Source organism: Cherax quadricarinatus, chromosome 84 (genome assembly GCF_038502225.1).
Source record: "Cherax quadricarinatus isolate ZL_2023a chromosome 84, ASM3850222v1, whole genome shotgun sequence".
In the NCBI taxonomy this organism is placed as follows: Eukaryota; Metazoa; Arthropoda; class Malacostraca; order Decapoda; family Parastacidae; genus Cherax; species Cherax quadricarinatus.
In genome coordinates, this window is record NC_091375.1 from 15,290,860 (window position 1) to 15,309,619 (window position 18,760).

The 18,760-nt window shown below is 46.0% G+C and overlaps 1 protein-coding gene across 3 annotated transcripts; it reads right to left on the reverse strand.

Moving 5' to 3' along the window:
* Window positions 1-14,678: 14,678 nt before the first annotated feature.
* On the reverse strand, window positions 14,679-17,991 carry LOC128704475 (U-scoloptoxin(01)-Cw1a-like). 3 transcript variants are annotated; one of them, XM_070103180.1, is made up of 3 exons: window positions 17,942-17,960; window positions 16,342-16,481; window positions 14,679-15,174 (listed from the first exon to the last, which is right to left on the reverse strand). In XM_070103180.1, exon 3 carries the CDS (start codon window positions 15,167-15,169, stop codon window positions 14,792-14,794), a length of 378 nt encoding a protein of 125 aa, XP_069959281.1. In that variant the 5' UTR covers window positions 15,170-15,174; window positions 16,342-16,481; window positions 17,942-17,960; the 3' UTR covers window positions 14,679-14,791. The 3 variants fall into 3 exon arrangements, with proteins under 3 accessions (XP_069959281.1, XP_069959280.1, XP_069959279.1); XM_070103179.1 differs by having other exon boundaries at window positions 16,342-16,484; XM_070103178.1 differs by lacking the exon at window positions 16,342-16,481 and having other exon boundaries at window positions 17,942-17,991.
* Window positions 17,992-18,760: the final 769 nt, after the last annotated feature.

Below are 18,760 nucleotides of genomic sequence, written 5' to 3' on the forward strand. Positions count from 1 at the left end.
GATCACACTTCTCTGTATCTGTTTTGTCTACTGAGATACTTTTATATACAAAAAACGTGCGGATCCGTGTTGTTTGCTCGTTATCCCAGTGTTAACGTGTCCCTTGGCAGGGTTAAGAGTCATCTGAACCATAATGCCCCTTGCCGCACCTTGCTTACCCCAGCTACAAAGGAGAAGCTGACAGAGTATATGTCCAATCCTTGCAAAACTTCTACCAGGAAGCAAAGCAGTATACTTGATTTCGAGATATGTTTGAATCACTTAGAGATCATTATGTCCCATATGTGAATAAAGTGAGGTAGAAGTTTCCCTGTGCCTTTCCTGTTGCGGTACGGAGATTATTACTCACGTTAACTTGCGTTAACTCACATTGGTTGCAATACTGGTCACTTGCAAGGAGTCGCATGACCTGTGACTGGTACACGTTGGTTAAACATCTGCTTGCAATTAATTGATATGGAAGTAAACAAGATGCTTCCCCTTTCTGAGAGGGCTGGGCCCCTCAGGGCTGAAAAGGGCTGAAGGGGGCTGATATCCCCCCTCTGGAGAAACTTTCTCCACAACAGCATCACAACACAGTATCACAACACAGCATCATAGCACAACATCACATCACAGCATCACATCACAGCAAATATACAAACGTTAGACATCAACTTTCTGGAGAATACGATATAGGGGAGAGTGGGCAGGCAGGGTGGGCAGGCAGGGTGGGCAGGCAAGGTGGGTGAGGTGGGTTAGGTAGGCATGTTATGCATTTAATGAATATTCAATTGATTACAAGCCTCTTCCATCTCAATCCCCTCAACTGACCCTGACTTCGGCTTAGGTCATCACCCACTTTGACCCTCTCCAACTCATTAGAACTCAGTTAACACCCACACCCTGTGTTTATAACCTGTTAGCGAGTGAGACATGTGAGTCAGTAGTCAGACGTGTGAGTGTCAGCAAGTGTCAGCTGGAAATTAACGTGAGGCGAAGGGTTTAGAAAAGTCGGAATCATCGTCTCACAGAGGATATAAAATCTGGCTCAGTGTGTCCTGGATGGTCAGTTGTTGTTTGCTGTCCTGCTAGGTGTGTCACCGCTGTTCCAACACCAGGTGTATTTACTGTTCCATCAGGTGTAACTATTGTTCCACCAGGTAAGTTCAAACGTGTGAAATCTGCCTAACCACTTGTGATCTCCAGTAAAGGCTAATACAGCCGGTCACTCACTCTAATCTGACCCGAGGCTAGACAACTAGCACAACTACAAGACCCCACAGCATTACCTGTACCAGCATAACAAGAGCACACTAGCTTGCAAGGGACACAGGTGCGACCTCTACTAATCATGTTACCTGTACATGGATACATGGCTACTCATATCACTAAGATTCAATGTCAGGTATAAGAAATAAGACACATATGCAATATCTGGGTATCTTTATCTGTAGACGTGACTTTATCAGTTCATATTATAATATCTTTAATATAATAATATCTTTATTTTTACTACAAGTACATGTACAGGGTATACAGTCCTAGCTGATTACAATGACATATTACTATATAGAAAGTCCCTTGTTATGCTCCGGAGGCATTTCGGGCAAATTAGGTCAGTGTCCCAGGATGCGACCCACACCAGTCGACTAACACCCAGGTACCCATTTTACTGATGGGGAACATAGACAACAGGTGGAAAGAAACACGTCCAATGTTTCTACTCTGGCTGGGAATCGAACCCAGACCCTCGCCGTGTGAAGCGAGAGCGTTAACCACCAGGCCACCAGACATAGTGTGTAGAATGATTACCTCATCTTTTCTATATAGTTCTATTGTTTTCACATTATGTCTAAAAAGATACCCAGATGTTGTACGTGTGTCTAATGCTTCATTTTGTCGGTACTGTACACCAATCATGTACAACAATGTCTGGTATTGGTAATACACATAAAATGTGTTACCTGTGAGTGTTGGTGTTGTGTTTAACTGTGAATACTTGACTGTAGACTGTGCTCCTGGTCGTCAGTATAACACAAGAGTGGTACATTTCTGTAGGCCTACTGGCCTATGGTAGAGAGGTCCAAGTTACACCCTCCCATATTTTCGCCTCTAATTACCTACGGTTTTATCTTTGTTATCAGAACGATCCTACCACCATTACTACCACCACTACCATCACCATGAGGGCGGTCTACAGCACTACCACCATCCTTCTCTTGTCAGTGGTCTTCCTGGGGACCTGGGGGTCCCAGCTACCACAAGGTGGTCACATACGTTCAGGTCGCCTCATTTTCGTTCCCTATCCTCTTCTCTCAACGACATCGGCGCACGGAGAAGCGACTACCGCAGCAGGGGAGGCGACAACAGCGCACGGAGAAGCGACTACCGCAGCCGGGGAGGCGACAACAGCCCACCGCTCAGGGGCTGCTGCAACCGAGGCAGCGACAACAGCCCACGGCTCAGCGACTGCTGCAACCGAGGCACCAACAACAGCCCACGGCTCAGCGACTGAAACAACCGCACCTCCCTCAAACCTGGCAACCATCCTCGCATCCTTTAAATTCTGTTTTACGCAAATCCTATGTCCCGTTCGTTAACGGTAACAGACAACATATGAACATAAGAATGGAGGAACACTGCAGAATCTTCGTCTACCCCTAAATCCCACCTTTACCGTTAAAACCCAGTTGATTCCCTGTTGTTGCTGTTATTCCAGAGTGAGAGAGAGAGAGAGAGAGAGAGAGAGAGAGAGAGAGAGAGAGAGAGAGAGAGAGAGAGAGAGAGAGAGAGAGAGAGAGAGAGCGAGAGGAACATTAACAAGACAATAATAATGGCTTCATCATCAGTAAGATCAATAAACAGATTGGATATATATCAAGTGATTACCGACATTTTATTTAAGTCATCCCTCAAACCAGCAGTATTTTTTCCATTTTCTATAAAAGAGCAACTAAAGAAAATGGGAAAATTTTCTGTTTCTAGAAGAAAGAGCAGCTTTGCCCATTTTCTAATTCCTATTTAGGCATCACTTTTACACTTTCTTTATCATTTCCTATTTCCTATCGTTGATAAGCTGTAAGTGGACATGAGAGTTGCTTCCCATTTTCTATATGTGCGTTTTCTAGTCCAGATGGGCATAAGACACACACTGGTTAATGGAATTTAAAGACTATCTTCTGCACCAGGTCATTAAGACTGGTTATAATATATCATTATATCTTCCAGTACATGTACAAGGTATACCAGTACATGTACAAGGTATACAAGTACATGTACAAGGTATACCAGTACATGTACAAGGTATACCAGTACATGTACAAGGTATACAAGTACATGTACAAGGTATACAAGTACATGTACAAGGTATACCAGTACATGTACAAGGTATACCAGTACATGTACAAGGTATACCAGTACATGTACAAGGTATACCAGTACATGTACAAGGTATACCAGTACATGTACAAGGTATACACGTACATGTACAAGGTATACCAGTACATGTACAAGGTATACAAGTACATGTACAAGGCATACAAGTACATGTACAAGGTATACAAGTACATGTACAAGGTATACCAGTACATGTACAAGGTATACAAGTACATGTACAAGGTATACAAGTACATGTACAAGGTATACAAGTACATGTACAAGGTATAAAAGTACATGTACAAGGTATACAAGTACATGTACAAGGTATACAAGTACATGTACTGGTATACCTTGTACATGTACTTGTATACCTTGTACATGTACAAGGTATACAAGTACATGTACAAGGTATACCAGTACATGTACAAGGTATACAAGTACATGTACAAGGTATACCAGTACATGTACAAGGTATACCAGTACATGTACAAGGTATACACGTACATGTACAAGGTATACCAGTACATGTACAAGGTATACAAGTACATGTACAAGGCATACAAGTACATGTACAAGGTATACAAGTACATGTACAAGGTATACCAGTACATGTACAAGGTATACAAGTACATGTACAAGGTATACAAGTACATGTACAAGGTATACAAGTACATGTACAAGGTATAAAAGTACATGTACAAGGCATACAAGTACATGTACAAGGTATACAAGTACATGTACTGGTATACCTTGTACATGTACTTGTATACCTTGTACATGTACAAGGTATACAAGTACATGTACAAGGTATACAAGTACATGTACAAGGCATACAAGTACATGTACAAGGTATACAAGTACATGTACAAGGTATACCAGTACATGTACAAGGTATACAAGTACATGTACAAGGTATACAAGCACATGTACAAGGTATACAAGCACATGTACAAGGTATACAAGCACATGTACAAGGTATACAAGCACATGTACAAGGTATACAAGTACATGTACAAGGCATACAAGTACATGTACAAGGCATACAAGTACATGTACAAGGTATACAAGTACATGTACAAGGTATACAAGCACATGTACAAGGTATACAAGCACATGTACAAGGTATACAAGCACATGTACAAGGTATACAAGCACATGTACAAGGTATACAAGTACATGTACAAGGCATACAAGTACATGTACAAGGTATACAAGTACATGTACAAGGTATACAAGCACATGTACAAGGTATACAAGCACATGTACAAGGTATACAAGCACATGTACAAGGTATACAAGTACATGTACAAGGCATACAAGTACATGTACAAGGCATACAAGTACATGTACAAGGTATACAAGTACATGTACAAGGTATACAAGCACATGTACAAGGTATACAAGCACATGTACAAGGTATACAAGCACATGTACAAGGTATACAAGCACATGTACAAGGTATACAAGCACATGTACAAGGTATACAAGCACATGTACAAGGTATACAAGTACATGTACAAGGTATACAAGTACATGTACAAGGTATACAAGCACATGTACAAGGTATACAAGCACATGTACAAGGTATACAAGCACATGTACAAGGTATACAAGCACATGTACAAGGTATACAAGTACATGTACAAGGTATACAAGTACATGTACAAGGTATACACACCATAGCTGACATCAGTGACATACTACTATATAGAAAGTCACTTGTTGTGCAGAGCATTTCCCGCAAATTAGGTCAATTTTGTCCCAGGATGCGACCCACACCAGTCCACTAACACCCAGGATGCGACCCACACCAGTCCACTAACACTCAGGATGTGACCCACACCAGTCCACTAACACCCAGGATGCGACCCACACCAGTCCACTAACACCCAGGATGTGACCCACACCAGCCCACTAACACCCAGGATGTGACCCACACCAGTCCACTAACACCCAGGATTTGACCCACACCAGTCCACTAACACCCAGGATGCGACCCACACCAGTCCACTAACACTCAGGATGTGACCCACACCAGTCCACTAACACCCAGGATGCGACCCACACCAGTCCACTAACACCCAGGATGCGACCCACACCAGTCCACTAACACCCAGGATGCGACCCACACCAGTCCACTAACACCCAGGATGTGACCCACACCAGTCCACTAACACCCAGGATGTGACCCACACCAGTCCACTAACACCCAGGATGCGACCCACATCAGTCCACTAACACCCAGGATGTGACCCACACCAGTCCACTAACACCCAGGATGCGACCCACACCAGTCCACTAACACCCAGGATGTGACCCACACCAGTCCACTAACACCCAGGATGCGACCCACACCAGTCCACTAACACCCAGGATGCGACCCACACCAGTCCACTAACACCCAGGATGCGACCCACACCAGCCCACTAACACCCAGGATGCGACCCTCATCAGTCCACTAACACCCAGGATGCGACCCACACCAGTCCACTAACACCCAGGATGTGACCCACACCAGTCCACTAACACCCAGGATGTGACCCACACCAGTCCACTAACACCCAGGATGCGACCCACACCAGTCCACTAACACCCAGGATGTGACCCACACCAGTCCACTAACACCCAGGATGTGACCCACACCAGTCCACTAACACCCAGGATGTGACCCACACCAGTCCACTAACACCCAGGATGTGACCCACATCAATCCACTATCACCCAGGATGTGACCCATACCAGTCCACTAACACCCAGGATGCGACCCACACCAGTCCACTAACACTCAGGATGCGACCCACACCAGTCCACTAACACCCAGGATGTGACCCACACCAGTCCACTAACACCCAGGATGTGACCCACACCAGTCCACTAACACCCAGGATGTGACCCACATCAGCCCAATAACACCCAGGATGCGACCCACACCAGTCCACTAACACTCAGGATGCGACCCACACCAGTCCACTAACACACAGGATGTGACCCACACCAGCCCACTAACACCCAGGATGTGACCCACACCAGTCCACTAACACTCAGGATGCGACCCACACCAGTCCACTAACACACAGGATGTGACCCACACCAGCCCACTAACACCCAGGATGTGACCCACACCAGTCCACTAACACACAGGATGTGACCCACACCAGTCCACTAACACCCAGGATGTGACCCACATCAGCCCAATAACACCCAGGATGCGACCCACACCAGTCCACTAACACTCAGGATGCGACCCACACCAGTCCACTAACACACAGGATGTGACCCACACCAGTCCACTAACACCCAGGTAACCATTTTACTGATGGGTGAACATGGACAGCAGGTGTAAGGAAACACACCCAGTGTTTCCACCCTCGCAGGGAATCTAACTTGGACACTCGCCGTGTGAAACGAGAGCTTAGGCCACCAGGGCTGGTTGGTTAATGACTCTCGGGCAGCAGAGAGACTTCAACAGTTTCCCATTTTCTTTGCTTCTTCATCCCGTTTTTTCTATATTGTGGTGAACATCCCGTTTTCTATCATGTCCCCCTCCTCCACCCCCTCCCCTGACCTCCCCAACCTTCCCTTTAAGGGGGGCGGAATGACCTTTGAAAGGGTAGGGGTAGAGGGGAGGGATTAAAGGGGTAGGGGTAGAGGGGAAGGGTATGAGGTTGACGGTTAGAAAGTAGGGGTAGAGGGGGAGGGGAGGTTGGGGGAGGGGTGAGATTATAAGTGAAAGGGGAAGGTGCTGAGAGTGTTAGTAGTAGTAGTAATGGTGGTAGTAGTAATAGTAGTAATGGTAGTAGTAGTAGTAGTAGTGGTGGTGCTGCTGCCAGTAGTGTCAGCAGGGGGTCGAGGCACAGCTCCTGGCCCCACACTCCAGCTCAACAAATCTTGCCTTAATAATTGCTATGGTAAAAACCTTCAGGGTCATAGAGGTGAGAATCCTCGTGTCTCCTGCCGTTACATCGCCTCTCACCTCTTCAACTGATGGAAAAAAAATCTGATTATCGCTTAACCAAGCCAGGGATGGTTGTTAAGAGGTCTGATTGGTACTTAAGTTCTTCTGAGGGCTCTTTTGTGTCGTAGTTCTGAATGTTGTCTGATTGGCTTGTGTGGTAGTTTTGAATGTTGTCTGATTGGCTTGTGTGGTAGTTCTGAATGTTGTTGTCTGATTGACTTGTGTGGTAGTTCTGAATGTTGTTGTCTGATTTCCTTGTGTGGTAGCTCTGAATGTTGTCTGATTGGCTTGTGTGGTAGTTCTGAATGTTGTTGTCTGATTGGATTGTGTGGTAGTTCTGAATGTTGTTGTCTGATTGGCTTGTGTGGTAGTTCTGAATGTTGTCTGATTGGCTTGTGTGGTAGTTCTGAATGTTGTTGTCTGATTGGCTTGTGTGGTAGTTCTGAATGTTGTTGTCTGATTGGTTTGTGTGGTAGTTCTGAATGTTGTTGTCTGATTTCCTTGTGTGGTAGCTCTGAATGTTGTCTGATTGGCTTGTGTGGTAGTTCTGAATGTTGTCTGATTGGCATGTGTGGTAGTTCTGAATGTTGGTTACCTGATTCCCCAAGCCCTGGATGGCCTATTGTTGTTATAACCCATTAAAGACCATTTAGAAACATCTTACTCTTAAGGATAGAAACGTTCAAACGACGTTTCGGTCCGCCTTGGACCGAGACGGTCAGTAAGAACCTAAACATTGAGGCAATATTTCGACCACACCGAGATATATATATACACACATACACACATTGGGTATATATATAACACCTACTTTCGGGGCCAGGAGCTATGAATCGACCCCCCTGCAACCACAGTTAGGTGAGCACACTTCCCACGGTGACACCTGCACCACCTGGGGTAACCTGAAAGGTCAGCCAGGTGAAGGTAACGCACCTGACCTTTCGCTGCGTGATTCACCCGAAGACGTGCTTATAAATCGATGTACAGGCTGTTTCAAATTGATGGACACAATTATCAAAGCAGTATATTTGACCATCAGGTCAATCAATTTGGAACAAACTGTCTCGCCGTACTGTTGAGAGGGATGTAAGGGAGCGATACGGCGCAAGCTGTACTGCGCCCTATATACCACAACACCGCCAGCTTAATTATAATGATAATAATAATGATTATAATGAAAATAATAATAAAATAATAACTTTTAAAATAATAATAATAATGACATTAATAATAATAATAATAATAATAATAATAATAATAATAATAATAGGAGTGATTCAGGGAAAACCAGTTAGTCGGACTTGAGTCCTGGAGGTAGAAAGTACAGTGCCTTCATTTTGAAGAAGGGTCGGGGATATTTACAGTTTTGAACCGTAGTATCGGCGTCCCTCTGGCAAGACAGTGGTGGAGTGAGGGTGGAAGTGTTTCTTCTATATCGGTGGGAGAGAGCCAGTGATAAAAATCCTGTTAGAAGCAAGAGATAAGTGAAGGAGGATGTGAATAATGGATACAATTACTCTTTAGTGTTGGTATTAACGTTCCAGGAGCTGTGAGCTGTAAGAGACCGTGAGAGTATCGTGTTTAACACTATGTTCACCTTGCTTGATCTCTGATGTGCTGGGAAGTTCACACTGTGACCTTAACACACACGCACACACACACACACACACAGGATGTTAGGAAGTATTTCTTCAGTCACAGAGTTGTCAGGAAGTGGAATAGTCTGGCAGGTGATGTAGTGGAGGCAAGAACCATACATAGTTTTAAGATGAGGTATGACAACGCTCATGGAGAAGGGAGAGACAGGCTGTAGTAGTGACCATTGAGGAGGCGGGGCCAGGAGCTGAGTATCGACTCCTACAACCACAATTAGGTGAGTACAAGTAGGTGAGCACAAACATACACACACACACACACACACACACACACACACACACACACACACACACACACACACACACACACACACACACACACACACACACACACACACACACACACACACGGTGTGTGTGTAATAGCGCACACAATGTGTGATAAAGGAATAACAGGAAAAGTTGGTAGATGGAGTTATAACTTCCTAACAAACCGAGCACGAAGAGTAACTGTAAAGAGAGTAAAGTCTGAGGCAGCTACGGTGATAAGCTGTGTTCCACAAGGCACAGTACTCGCTCCCATCCTGTTCCTCATCCTCATATCTGACATAGACAGGGATATAAGCCACAGTGCCGTGTTTTCCTTTGCAGATGACAGCCGAATTTGGATGACAGTGTCCTCCATTGAAGACACTGCAAGACTCCAAGTGGACATCAACCACATCTTTAAGTAGGCCGTAGAAACCTATATAAAGTTCACTGACGAGAAATTTCAATTATTCCACTATGGGAAAACTCGAGAAAATTAAATCTGAATTGGAGTATAAAACAAACGTGAAGGACCTGGGAGTGATAATGTCAGAGGATCTCACTTTCAAAGTTATTCATAATGTATCTACCACATAAGCTAGAAAAATGATAGGATTGGTAATGAGAACCTTCAAGACTAGGGACGTCAAGCCCATGATGACTCTCTTCAAATTGTTTGTTCTCTCTTGGCTGGAATATTGCTGTACACTAATTGCCCCTTTCAAGGCTGGCGAAACTGCAGACCTGGAGAATGTACAGAAAACTTTCACAGAACATATATAAGTACGTTAAAGCACCTAAAATACTGGGAACGGTTGAAGTTCCTTGATTTGTATTCCTGGAACACAGGCGAGAAGATACATGGAGATGGAGATGGTTGGAGCAGTGGCGACCAGTGAAGAGGCGGGGCCAGGAGCTGTGACTCGACCCCTGCAACCACAACTAGGTGAGTACCGCCATTATAGTGTTAGATGGAGGTGGTGTGTGAGGCAGCACCTCCAGTCACGGGAACCCCAGTTCGACTTGGAAGAATACTTGTTCGATTCTCGTCTACATTTGCTCTGGATCGAACCTCTGCTACACAGGCTCTTTATGTCACATGAGATGTAATTACAAAGGTGTGGACCCACATTAGGAGGTTGTGGAGGTGTACCAGTTCACACACATCACCACTTGTTCCTACCAGAAGAACAACTCTGTAAGTACAGCTCTTGGGCCCCCAGAGAACTCATTTTAGGGGATTTACTCCTATCAGCTAAAAAAATTCATCTTAAAGTGTGACTAAGTACTTTTACATCTTTCCACTCCATTTATCTGACAGTAAGTAGGTGCCTGGGTATTAGCAGACTGTTGTGGGTGGCATCCTGGTGGAGTCTTCTAATACCAGTTGCTCCAGCTTGTCTGGTATCATGAGAACAGGTATTTTCACTAGTTCTGCAGTACCTGACACTGCTAGATACTAGTAATGACTGGTACTACCATGTATACCCACCACTAGAATTAATTAAAACCAGATAAAACAAATCATGTATAGAGTTTAGAGAGAGAGAGTAAATATAAGAAAGCTCTCGCTGCTAAGACTTTTGCTTATCCATACAGAAAGAATTATGTGAACCAGCTCGAGGTGTGTGAGTATCTGCAGGCCCAGGCTGCTTCTGCAGGTGAGGTAAGTTAACCTGCACCTTCCTTCCTCTGAGATCAGCAGACACCCTCCGGGGCAGAACTGGGTCACCCAGTACCATGACAGTGCAAACTTCCTGGTCACTGTAAGAGGATGGTGCACACATCCTGGTCACTATACATGGATGGTGCACACATCCTAACAATCTCTGTCCAGCCATGCATAAAGTTGACTAAGATGACATGCAGAATATGCACTCAGTGCACCGTCCCCCCCACACAGAGTGCACAGCTGTGATCTATTATCTCTGTCTGTCTCCCTCTCTGTCTCTCTCTGTCTATCTCTCTCTCTCTCTAAGGTGGTTGGGATTGGTACTAGGCTACTAGCAGGTCTTGCTAGTCTACTAGGAACTAGTGCCGGTCTACACTTTATTTCCTTCCTGGTATTGGTGATCATGCAACTGGGGATTTACCTGGGGATTTACCTGGGGATTTACCTGGGGATTTACCTGGGGATTTACCTGGGGATTTACCTGGAGATTTACCTGGAGATTTACCTGGGGATTTACCTGAGGATTACCTGGGGATTTACCTGGGGATTTACCTGGGGATTTACCTGAGGATTACCTAAGGATTTACCTGGGGATTTACCTGGGGATTTACCTGGGGATTTACCTGAGGATTACCTGGGGATTTACTTGGGGATTTACCTGGGGATTTACCTGGGGACTTACCTGGAGATTTACCTGGGGATTTACCTGGGGATTTATATGGGGATTTACCTGGGGATTTACCTGGGGATTTACCTGGAGATTTACCTGGAGATTTACCTGGGGATTTACCTGAGATTTACCTGGGGATTTACCTGGGGATTTACCTGGGGATTTATATGAGGATTTATATGGGGATTTACCTGGGGATTTATATGGGGATTTACCTGGGGATTTACCTGGAGATTTACCTGGAGATTTACCTGGAGATTTACCTGGGGATTTACCTGAGATTTACCTGGGGATTGTAACAGTGTTGTAGATGGCAAACAGGTACACTGTTGTTAGAGTTGCTGGTAGTGACGGTGAGAATAATATTGTTGCTGGTAGTGACGGTGAGAATAATATTGTTGCTGGTAGTGACGGTGAGAATAATATTGTTGCTGGTAGTGACGGTGAGAATAATATTTGCATCTTAGAGATGACGGCGCAGGACGAGCAAGAATGGTCGTGTGAGGACCCGGAGCTAATACTTTCCACTAGTGTGGTCCAGGACCACTAGTGTGACCCAGGACCACTAGTGTGGTCCAGGACCACTAGTGTGACCCAGGACCACTAGTGTGGTCCAGGACCACTAGTGTAGCCCAGGACCACTAGTGTGACCCAGGACCACTAGTGTGGTTCAGGACCACTAGTGTAGTCCAGGACCACTAGTGTGACCCAGGACCACTAGTGTGGTTCAGGACCACTAGTGTGGTTCAGGACCACTAGTGTGGTCCAGGACCACTAGCGAGGTAGAGGACCAGCAGTGTGGTCCAGGACCACTAGTGTGACCCAGGACCACTAGTGTGGTTCAGGACCACTAGTGTGGTCTAGGACCACTAGTGAGGTAGAGGACCAGCAGTGTGATCCAGGACCACTAGTGTGACCCAGGACCACTAGTGTGGTTCAGGACCACTAGTGTGGTCCAGGACCACTAGCGAGGTAGACGACGAGCAGTGTGGTCCAGGACCATTAGTGTGACCCAGGACCACTAGTGTGCTTCAGGACCATTAGTGTAGTCCAGGACCACTAGTGTGACCCAGGACCACTAGTGTGGTTCAAGACCACTAGTGTAGTCCAGGACCACTAGTGTGACCCAAGACTACTAGTGTGGTTCAGTACCACTAGTGTGGTCCAGGACCACTAGTGTGGTCCAGGATCACAAGTGAGGTAGAGGACCAGCATTGTGGTCCAGGACCACTAGTGTGACCCAGGACCACTAGTGTGGTTCAGGACCACTAGTGTAGTCCAGGACCACTAGTGTAGTCCAGGACCACTAGTGTAGTCTAGAATCACTAGTGTGGTTCAGGACCACTAGTGTAGTCCAGGACCACTAGTGTGGTTCAGGACCACTAGTGTAGTCCAGGACCACTAGTGTAGTCCAGGACCACTAGTGTAGTCCAGGACCACTAGTGTAGTCCAGGACCACTAGTGTAGTCCAGGACCACTAGTGTAGTCCAGGACCACTAGTGTAGTCCAGGACCACTAGTGTAGTCCAGGACCACTAGTGTAGTCCAGGACCACTAGTGTAGTCCAGGACCACTAGTGTAGTCCAGGACCACTAGTGTGGTTCAGGACCACTAGTGTAGTCCAGGACCACTAGTGTAGTCCAGGACCACTAGTGTGGTTCAGGACCACTAGTGTAGTCCAGGACCACTAGTGTAGTCCAGGACCACTAGTGTAGTCCAGGACCACTAGTGTAGTTCAGGAACACTAGTGTAGTCCAGAGCCACTAGTGTGGTTCAGGACCACTAGTGTAGTCCAGAACCACTAGTGTAGTCCAGGACCACTAGTGTGGTCCAGGACCACTAGTGTGGTTCAGGATCACTAGTGTAGTCCAGGACCACTAGTGTAGTCCAGGACCACTAGTGTAGTTCAGGAACACTAGTGTAGTCCAGAGCCACTAGTGTGGTTCAGGACCACTAGTGTAGTCCAGAACCACTAGTGTAGTCCAGGACCACTAGTGTGGTCCAGGACCACTAGTGTGGTTCAGGACCACTAGTGTAGTCCAGGACCACTAGTGTAGTCCAGGACCACTAGTGTAGTTCGGGAACACTAGTGTAGTCCAGAGCCACTAGTGTGGTTCAGGACCACTAGTGTAGTCCAGAACCACTAGTGTAGTCCAGGACCACTAGTGAGGTAGAGGACCACCACTGTGGCCCAGAACCACCAGTGTGGTCCATGACCACCAGTGGTCTAGGATCAGTAGTGTGGCTCAGGACCACCAGTGTGGCCCAGGACCACCAGTGTGGCCCAGGACCACCAGTGTGGTCGTGCTACTACTACTACTACTATTACTGCCACTACTAGCACCATTACTACTACCACAGCTACCACTACTACTACTACTACCACTACTACTACTACTACTATTACTACTACTACTAGCACCACTATTACTACTACTACTACTACTACTACTATTACTGCCACTACTAGCACCATTACTACTACCACAGCTACCACTACTACTACTACTACTACTACTATTACTACTACTACTAGCACCACTATTGCTACTACTACTACTACTACTATTACTACTACTACTAGCACCACTATTACTACTACTACTACCACCACTACTACTACTACTACTACTACTACTATTACTGCCACTACTAGCACCATTACTACTACCACAGCTACCACTACTACTACTACTACTACTACTACCACCACCACTACTACTACTACTACTACTACTACCACCACGACCACTACTACTACTACTACTATTACTACTACTACTAGCATCACTATTGCTACTACTACTACTACTACTACTACTACTACTACTACCACCACCACTACTACTACTACTACTACTACTACCACCACCACTACTACTACTACTACCACCACGACCACTACTACTACTACTACTATTACTACTACTACTAGCACCACTATTGCTACTACTACTATTAAACTCACATTGTACTTAGCAATAAATATTGCAGGGTAATACACAAATAACCCGCACATAAAAGAGAGAAGCTTACGACGACGTTTCGGTCCGACTTGGACCGGTATTGTGCCTTTTTATTATTTATTTGCAGGGTAATAACAATAATAATCAACAGAATAAAACATAGCACTTTATTTCTACTGGCCTAAGCCTATTTTTTTTATAAAAACATGACGTTGATATCACAGATATCGTTTTAGCGGCGCCAGATTGTTATCGTGTCTGCGAACTACTGGTTGTCGTCGGGGATCTTGCCGAAGTCAGCGTTGGAAAGGTCGTAGAGAGTTTCCGCCTGGTCACAGGGGAAGGCCTCCTGCGGGTGTGAGCAGGTGAGGGACTCCTGACTAAACACTGTCTGGTTACCACAGAAGAAGGAGAAGTGTGCCATCTCTACTGTCTCTCCCAGGTCGTCAGAGATGGGCAGGCAGACGTGGAAGACGCGGCAGTCGGTAGGAACGTCGGCGTAGTAACCGTAGGAGCGGCCGTTGCAGTTGAAAGTATGTTGTGGTTCGGCACCTAGGACTTCCAGGTAGCCGTCTGAGAACCTGTAGGCCATCCTGGCGGAGGCCACAGCGACCAGACACAACACTGACACGATCACCTTCATGCTTCCTGTGGCGGGAGTAACATTAGAATCAGAGGAAGGCGATAACTAGTTCACTTACCCTCACTTATCCTATGTATCATTGTACAGTTTAATGCTTCGAGTGTACCAGCACTTCCTACCCCTTAGTCCCTTCCTTGTAACCAAGCTGGCTACTACAACATCAGTCCCTTCCTTGTAACCAAGCCAAGTCTGGCTACTACAACATCAGTCCCTTCCTTGTAACCAAGCCAAGTCTGGCTACTACAACATCAGTCCCTTCCTTGTAACCAAGCCAAGTCTGGCTACTACAACATCAGTCCCTTCCTTGTAACCAAGCCAAGTCTGGCTACTACAACATCAGTCCCTTCCTTGTAACCAAGCCAAGTCTGGCTACTACAACATTGCTCCCTTCCTTGTAACCAAGCCAAGTCTGGCTACTACAACATCAGTCCCTTCCTTGTAACCAAGCCAAGTCTGGCTACTACAACATTGCTCCCTTCCTTGTAACCAAGCCAAGTCTGGCTACTACAACATTGCTCCCTTCCTTGTAACCAAGCCAAGTCTGGCTACTACAACATCAGTCTCTTCCTTGTAACCAAGCCAAGTCTGGCTACTACAACATCAGTCCCTTCCTTGTAACCAAGCCAAGTCTGGCTACTACAACATCAGTCCCTTCCTTGTAACCAAGCCAAGTCTGGCTACTACAACATCAGTCCCTTCCTTGTAACCAAGCCAAGTCTGGCTACTACAACATCAGTCCCTTCCTTGTAACCAAGCCAAGTCTGGCTACTACAACATCAGTCCCTTCCTTGTAACCAAGCCAAGTCTGGCTACTACAACATCAGTCCCTTCCTTGTAACCAAGCCAAGTCTGGCTACTACAACATCAGTCCCTTCCTTGTAACCAAGCCAAGTCTGGCTACTACAACATTGCAACGTGCTGATCTACGTTGTCACAGTAAATGATAGATCTCAGGCTTCTAACTGTATTCTTCTAATATTTAGATTCAATATTTGTCAGGAAACTATTTGGACTGTTTTCTACCCGTAAGTCTTAGTATTTGTTTTTGTCCCGTCCTTCATAACGAAAAGACTTTTCTTCCAACTACACATTACCAGTTCCTCCCACATTCTTGTTATCTTATATGTACTCCACTGGAATAGTGAGAGAACAAGTATATTTTGTCTCCTTACCTTGTTAGAGTAGTCTCTAGTAGGTCAGGTCACGGTCTCTGGTTTGAAGGAAGGTCAGGTCGTAGTCAGAGAATTCCTTGTCTCTTCCCGGCAGAGTTTCCATCGCTTCGACCTTAACAACCTCCTGCTGTGGACTACCTCTGCTGGGTATGAAGTGTGTCGTAAGTAACATTCACTGTGGTGGCTGAGACATGTCAGCTGAGAAGATAGGAACCTGTGCCAGCTGAGAGGATAGCAACCTGTGCCAGCTGAGAGGATAGTAACCTATGTCAGCTGAGAGGATAGCAACCTAAGTCAGCTGAGAGGATAGCAACCTATGTCAGCTGAGAGGATAGCAACCTGTGTCAGCTGAGAGGATAGCAACCTGTGCCAGCTGACAGGGTAGTAACCTGTGCCAGCTGACAGGGTAGCAACCTGTGCCAGCTGACAGGGTAGCAACCTGTGCCAGCTGAGAGGGTAGCAACCTGTGCCAGCTGAGAGGGTAGCAACCTGTGTCAGCTGAGAGAGTAGCAACCTGTGTGAGAGAGTAGCAACCTGTGTCAGCTGAGAGGGTAGCAACCTGTGTCAGCTGAGAGGGTAGCAACCTATGTCAGCTGAGAGGGCACCAACCTATGCCAGCCGAGAAGGTAGCAACAGCCTGGTAATCTGGAGACGTCTATGTCAGTAAATAACCTCGTCAGCCAGTGTGTTAGCTGTCACTCGGTGTGTCGAAGCTACGAGAGCCTCGCATATTCTTTACAATCTGTCATATTAAGCGATTAAAACTTACAATTAAGAACGTAAACTCAAAAAGAGATTGTTACGCACACACACACACACACACACACACACACACACTCACAGGGATCCAGGAACTGTGACTCGACCCCTGCAACCACATATAGGTGAGTACACACAGGAACAAGAGGGCACAACTAGAAGGTGAAAATTCAGATGAGTCGTAGAGATGTCAGGAAGTATTTCTTCAGCTTTAGGGTTGTCAGGAAGTGGACGATCTGGAGAGTGAAGTAGTGGAGGCAAGACCCATACATTGCTTTAAGAAGAGGTATGATAAAGCTCTTGGAGCAGTGAAGAGGCGGGGGCCAGGAGCCGTGAATCGACCCCTGCAACCACATATAGGTGAGTACATACTCACATGAGTGCAAAGACTCCTTTTAATGTTTCAGGAGTTTACGAAGGTGCAAGGTGAGCCCAGGAGCTGAGACCAGAGCCCAGCAGTGCACCGCAGTGAATGTAACAGAGAAGATACCCAGACATCAAGATGGAACACCATGAACATTGCTCCTGCAGCTATTAGCAGCCAATTACAAATCTGTAATAGGTAACAGTAACAGCAGCAGCTATAATAACAGCCGCGCCGGTAATAAGAGCCACACCACTAATAACAGCAGCACCGCGGAACTAAAGAACAACAGGAAACGTAAAATAAAGCCATTGGAGCTAGTATGAACGGGAAGTGAGGAGAATGGAATATTATAGAAGAGACAGGAACGTGTAAATAGAGCTAGGGATGAGTTAGGACAGGCAGGAAAGGGCACTAACGGCTAAGTAACGAAGTAGGAAGAGGTCAGGAATGGGAGGAGGCTCTCGGGGTACTCACTTGACTGGCTGCTCTTCGTGAACTGATGGGGTAAGAGGTCGCGCGCTGCCTTAAATACCCTGCCGTCACCCCGCACTCAGGAGACGCCATATTGCTGCCCTCCTCCTCCTCCTCCTCCTCCTCCTCCTCCATTCTTCCCTTCCTCTTTGGCTCCCCCCCTCCTCCCTCCTTCCCTTCCTCGATGCCCTCCTCTCCCTGCCCTTCCTTCTCTGGCCTTTCCCTATCTCCCTGAACGTCGATAAAAAGAAGGACACGAAGAACTGTTGAGTCTCAGGAGAAAGAGGAGAAGGAAAAATAAGGAGGAAAGAGGAGAAGGAGGAGGAGGGAAGACACAGTGGAAGACAAAAGGGGAGAGAGAGATAGGTAAAGCAAGACGAAAGAGACGTAAGACAGTGAAAGATGAGGTAAGGATGGAGAGAAATACAGAAAGAGGTGGAGAGTGTAGATAGGATAGTAAAGAGGGAAGGGAGAGAGGGAAGATAGAAAAGGAAGAGGGAGAGAGAGAAAGGAAGACTGCAAAAGAGAAGATAGGGGATGAATAAAGAATAATTAAGGGCTAAGAGAGAGAGAAAAAAAAGGCAACAGTGAGCGATGAGGAATATAGAAAAAAGAGAAAGGGATAGTAGAGGTGTGAGAGAGAGAGAGAGAGAGAGAGAGAGAGAGAGAGAGAGAGAGAGAGAGAGAGAGAGAGAGAGAGAGAGAGAGAGAAAGAAAGAATAAACAAGAAGAATGTCTATAGACGAGACAAGAGAGAATTGAGGAAAGTCATCACTGGTACCCAGATACCAGGTACCCAGATACCCAGGTACCCAGATACCC

Excerpts from the sequence above, each read along its gene's own strand:
- LOC128704475 (XM_070103178.1), bottom strand. The coding sequence starts at position 15,169 with ATGAAGGTGATCGTGTCAGTGTTGTGTCTGGTCGCTGTGGCCTCCGCC.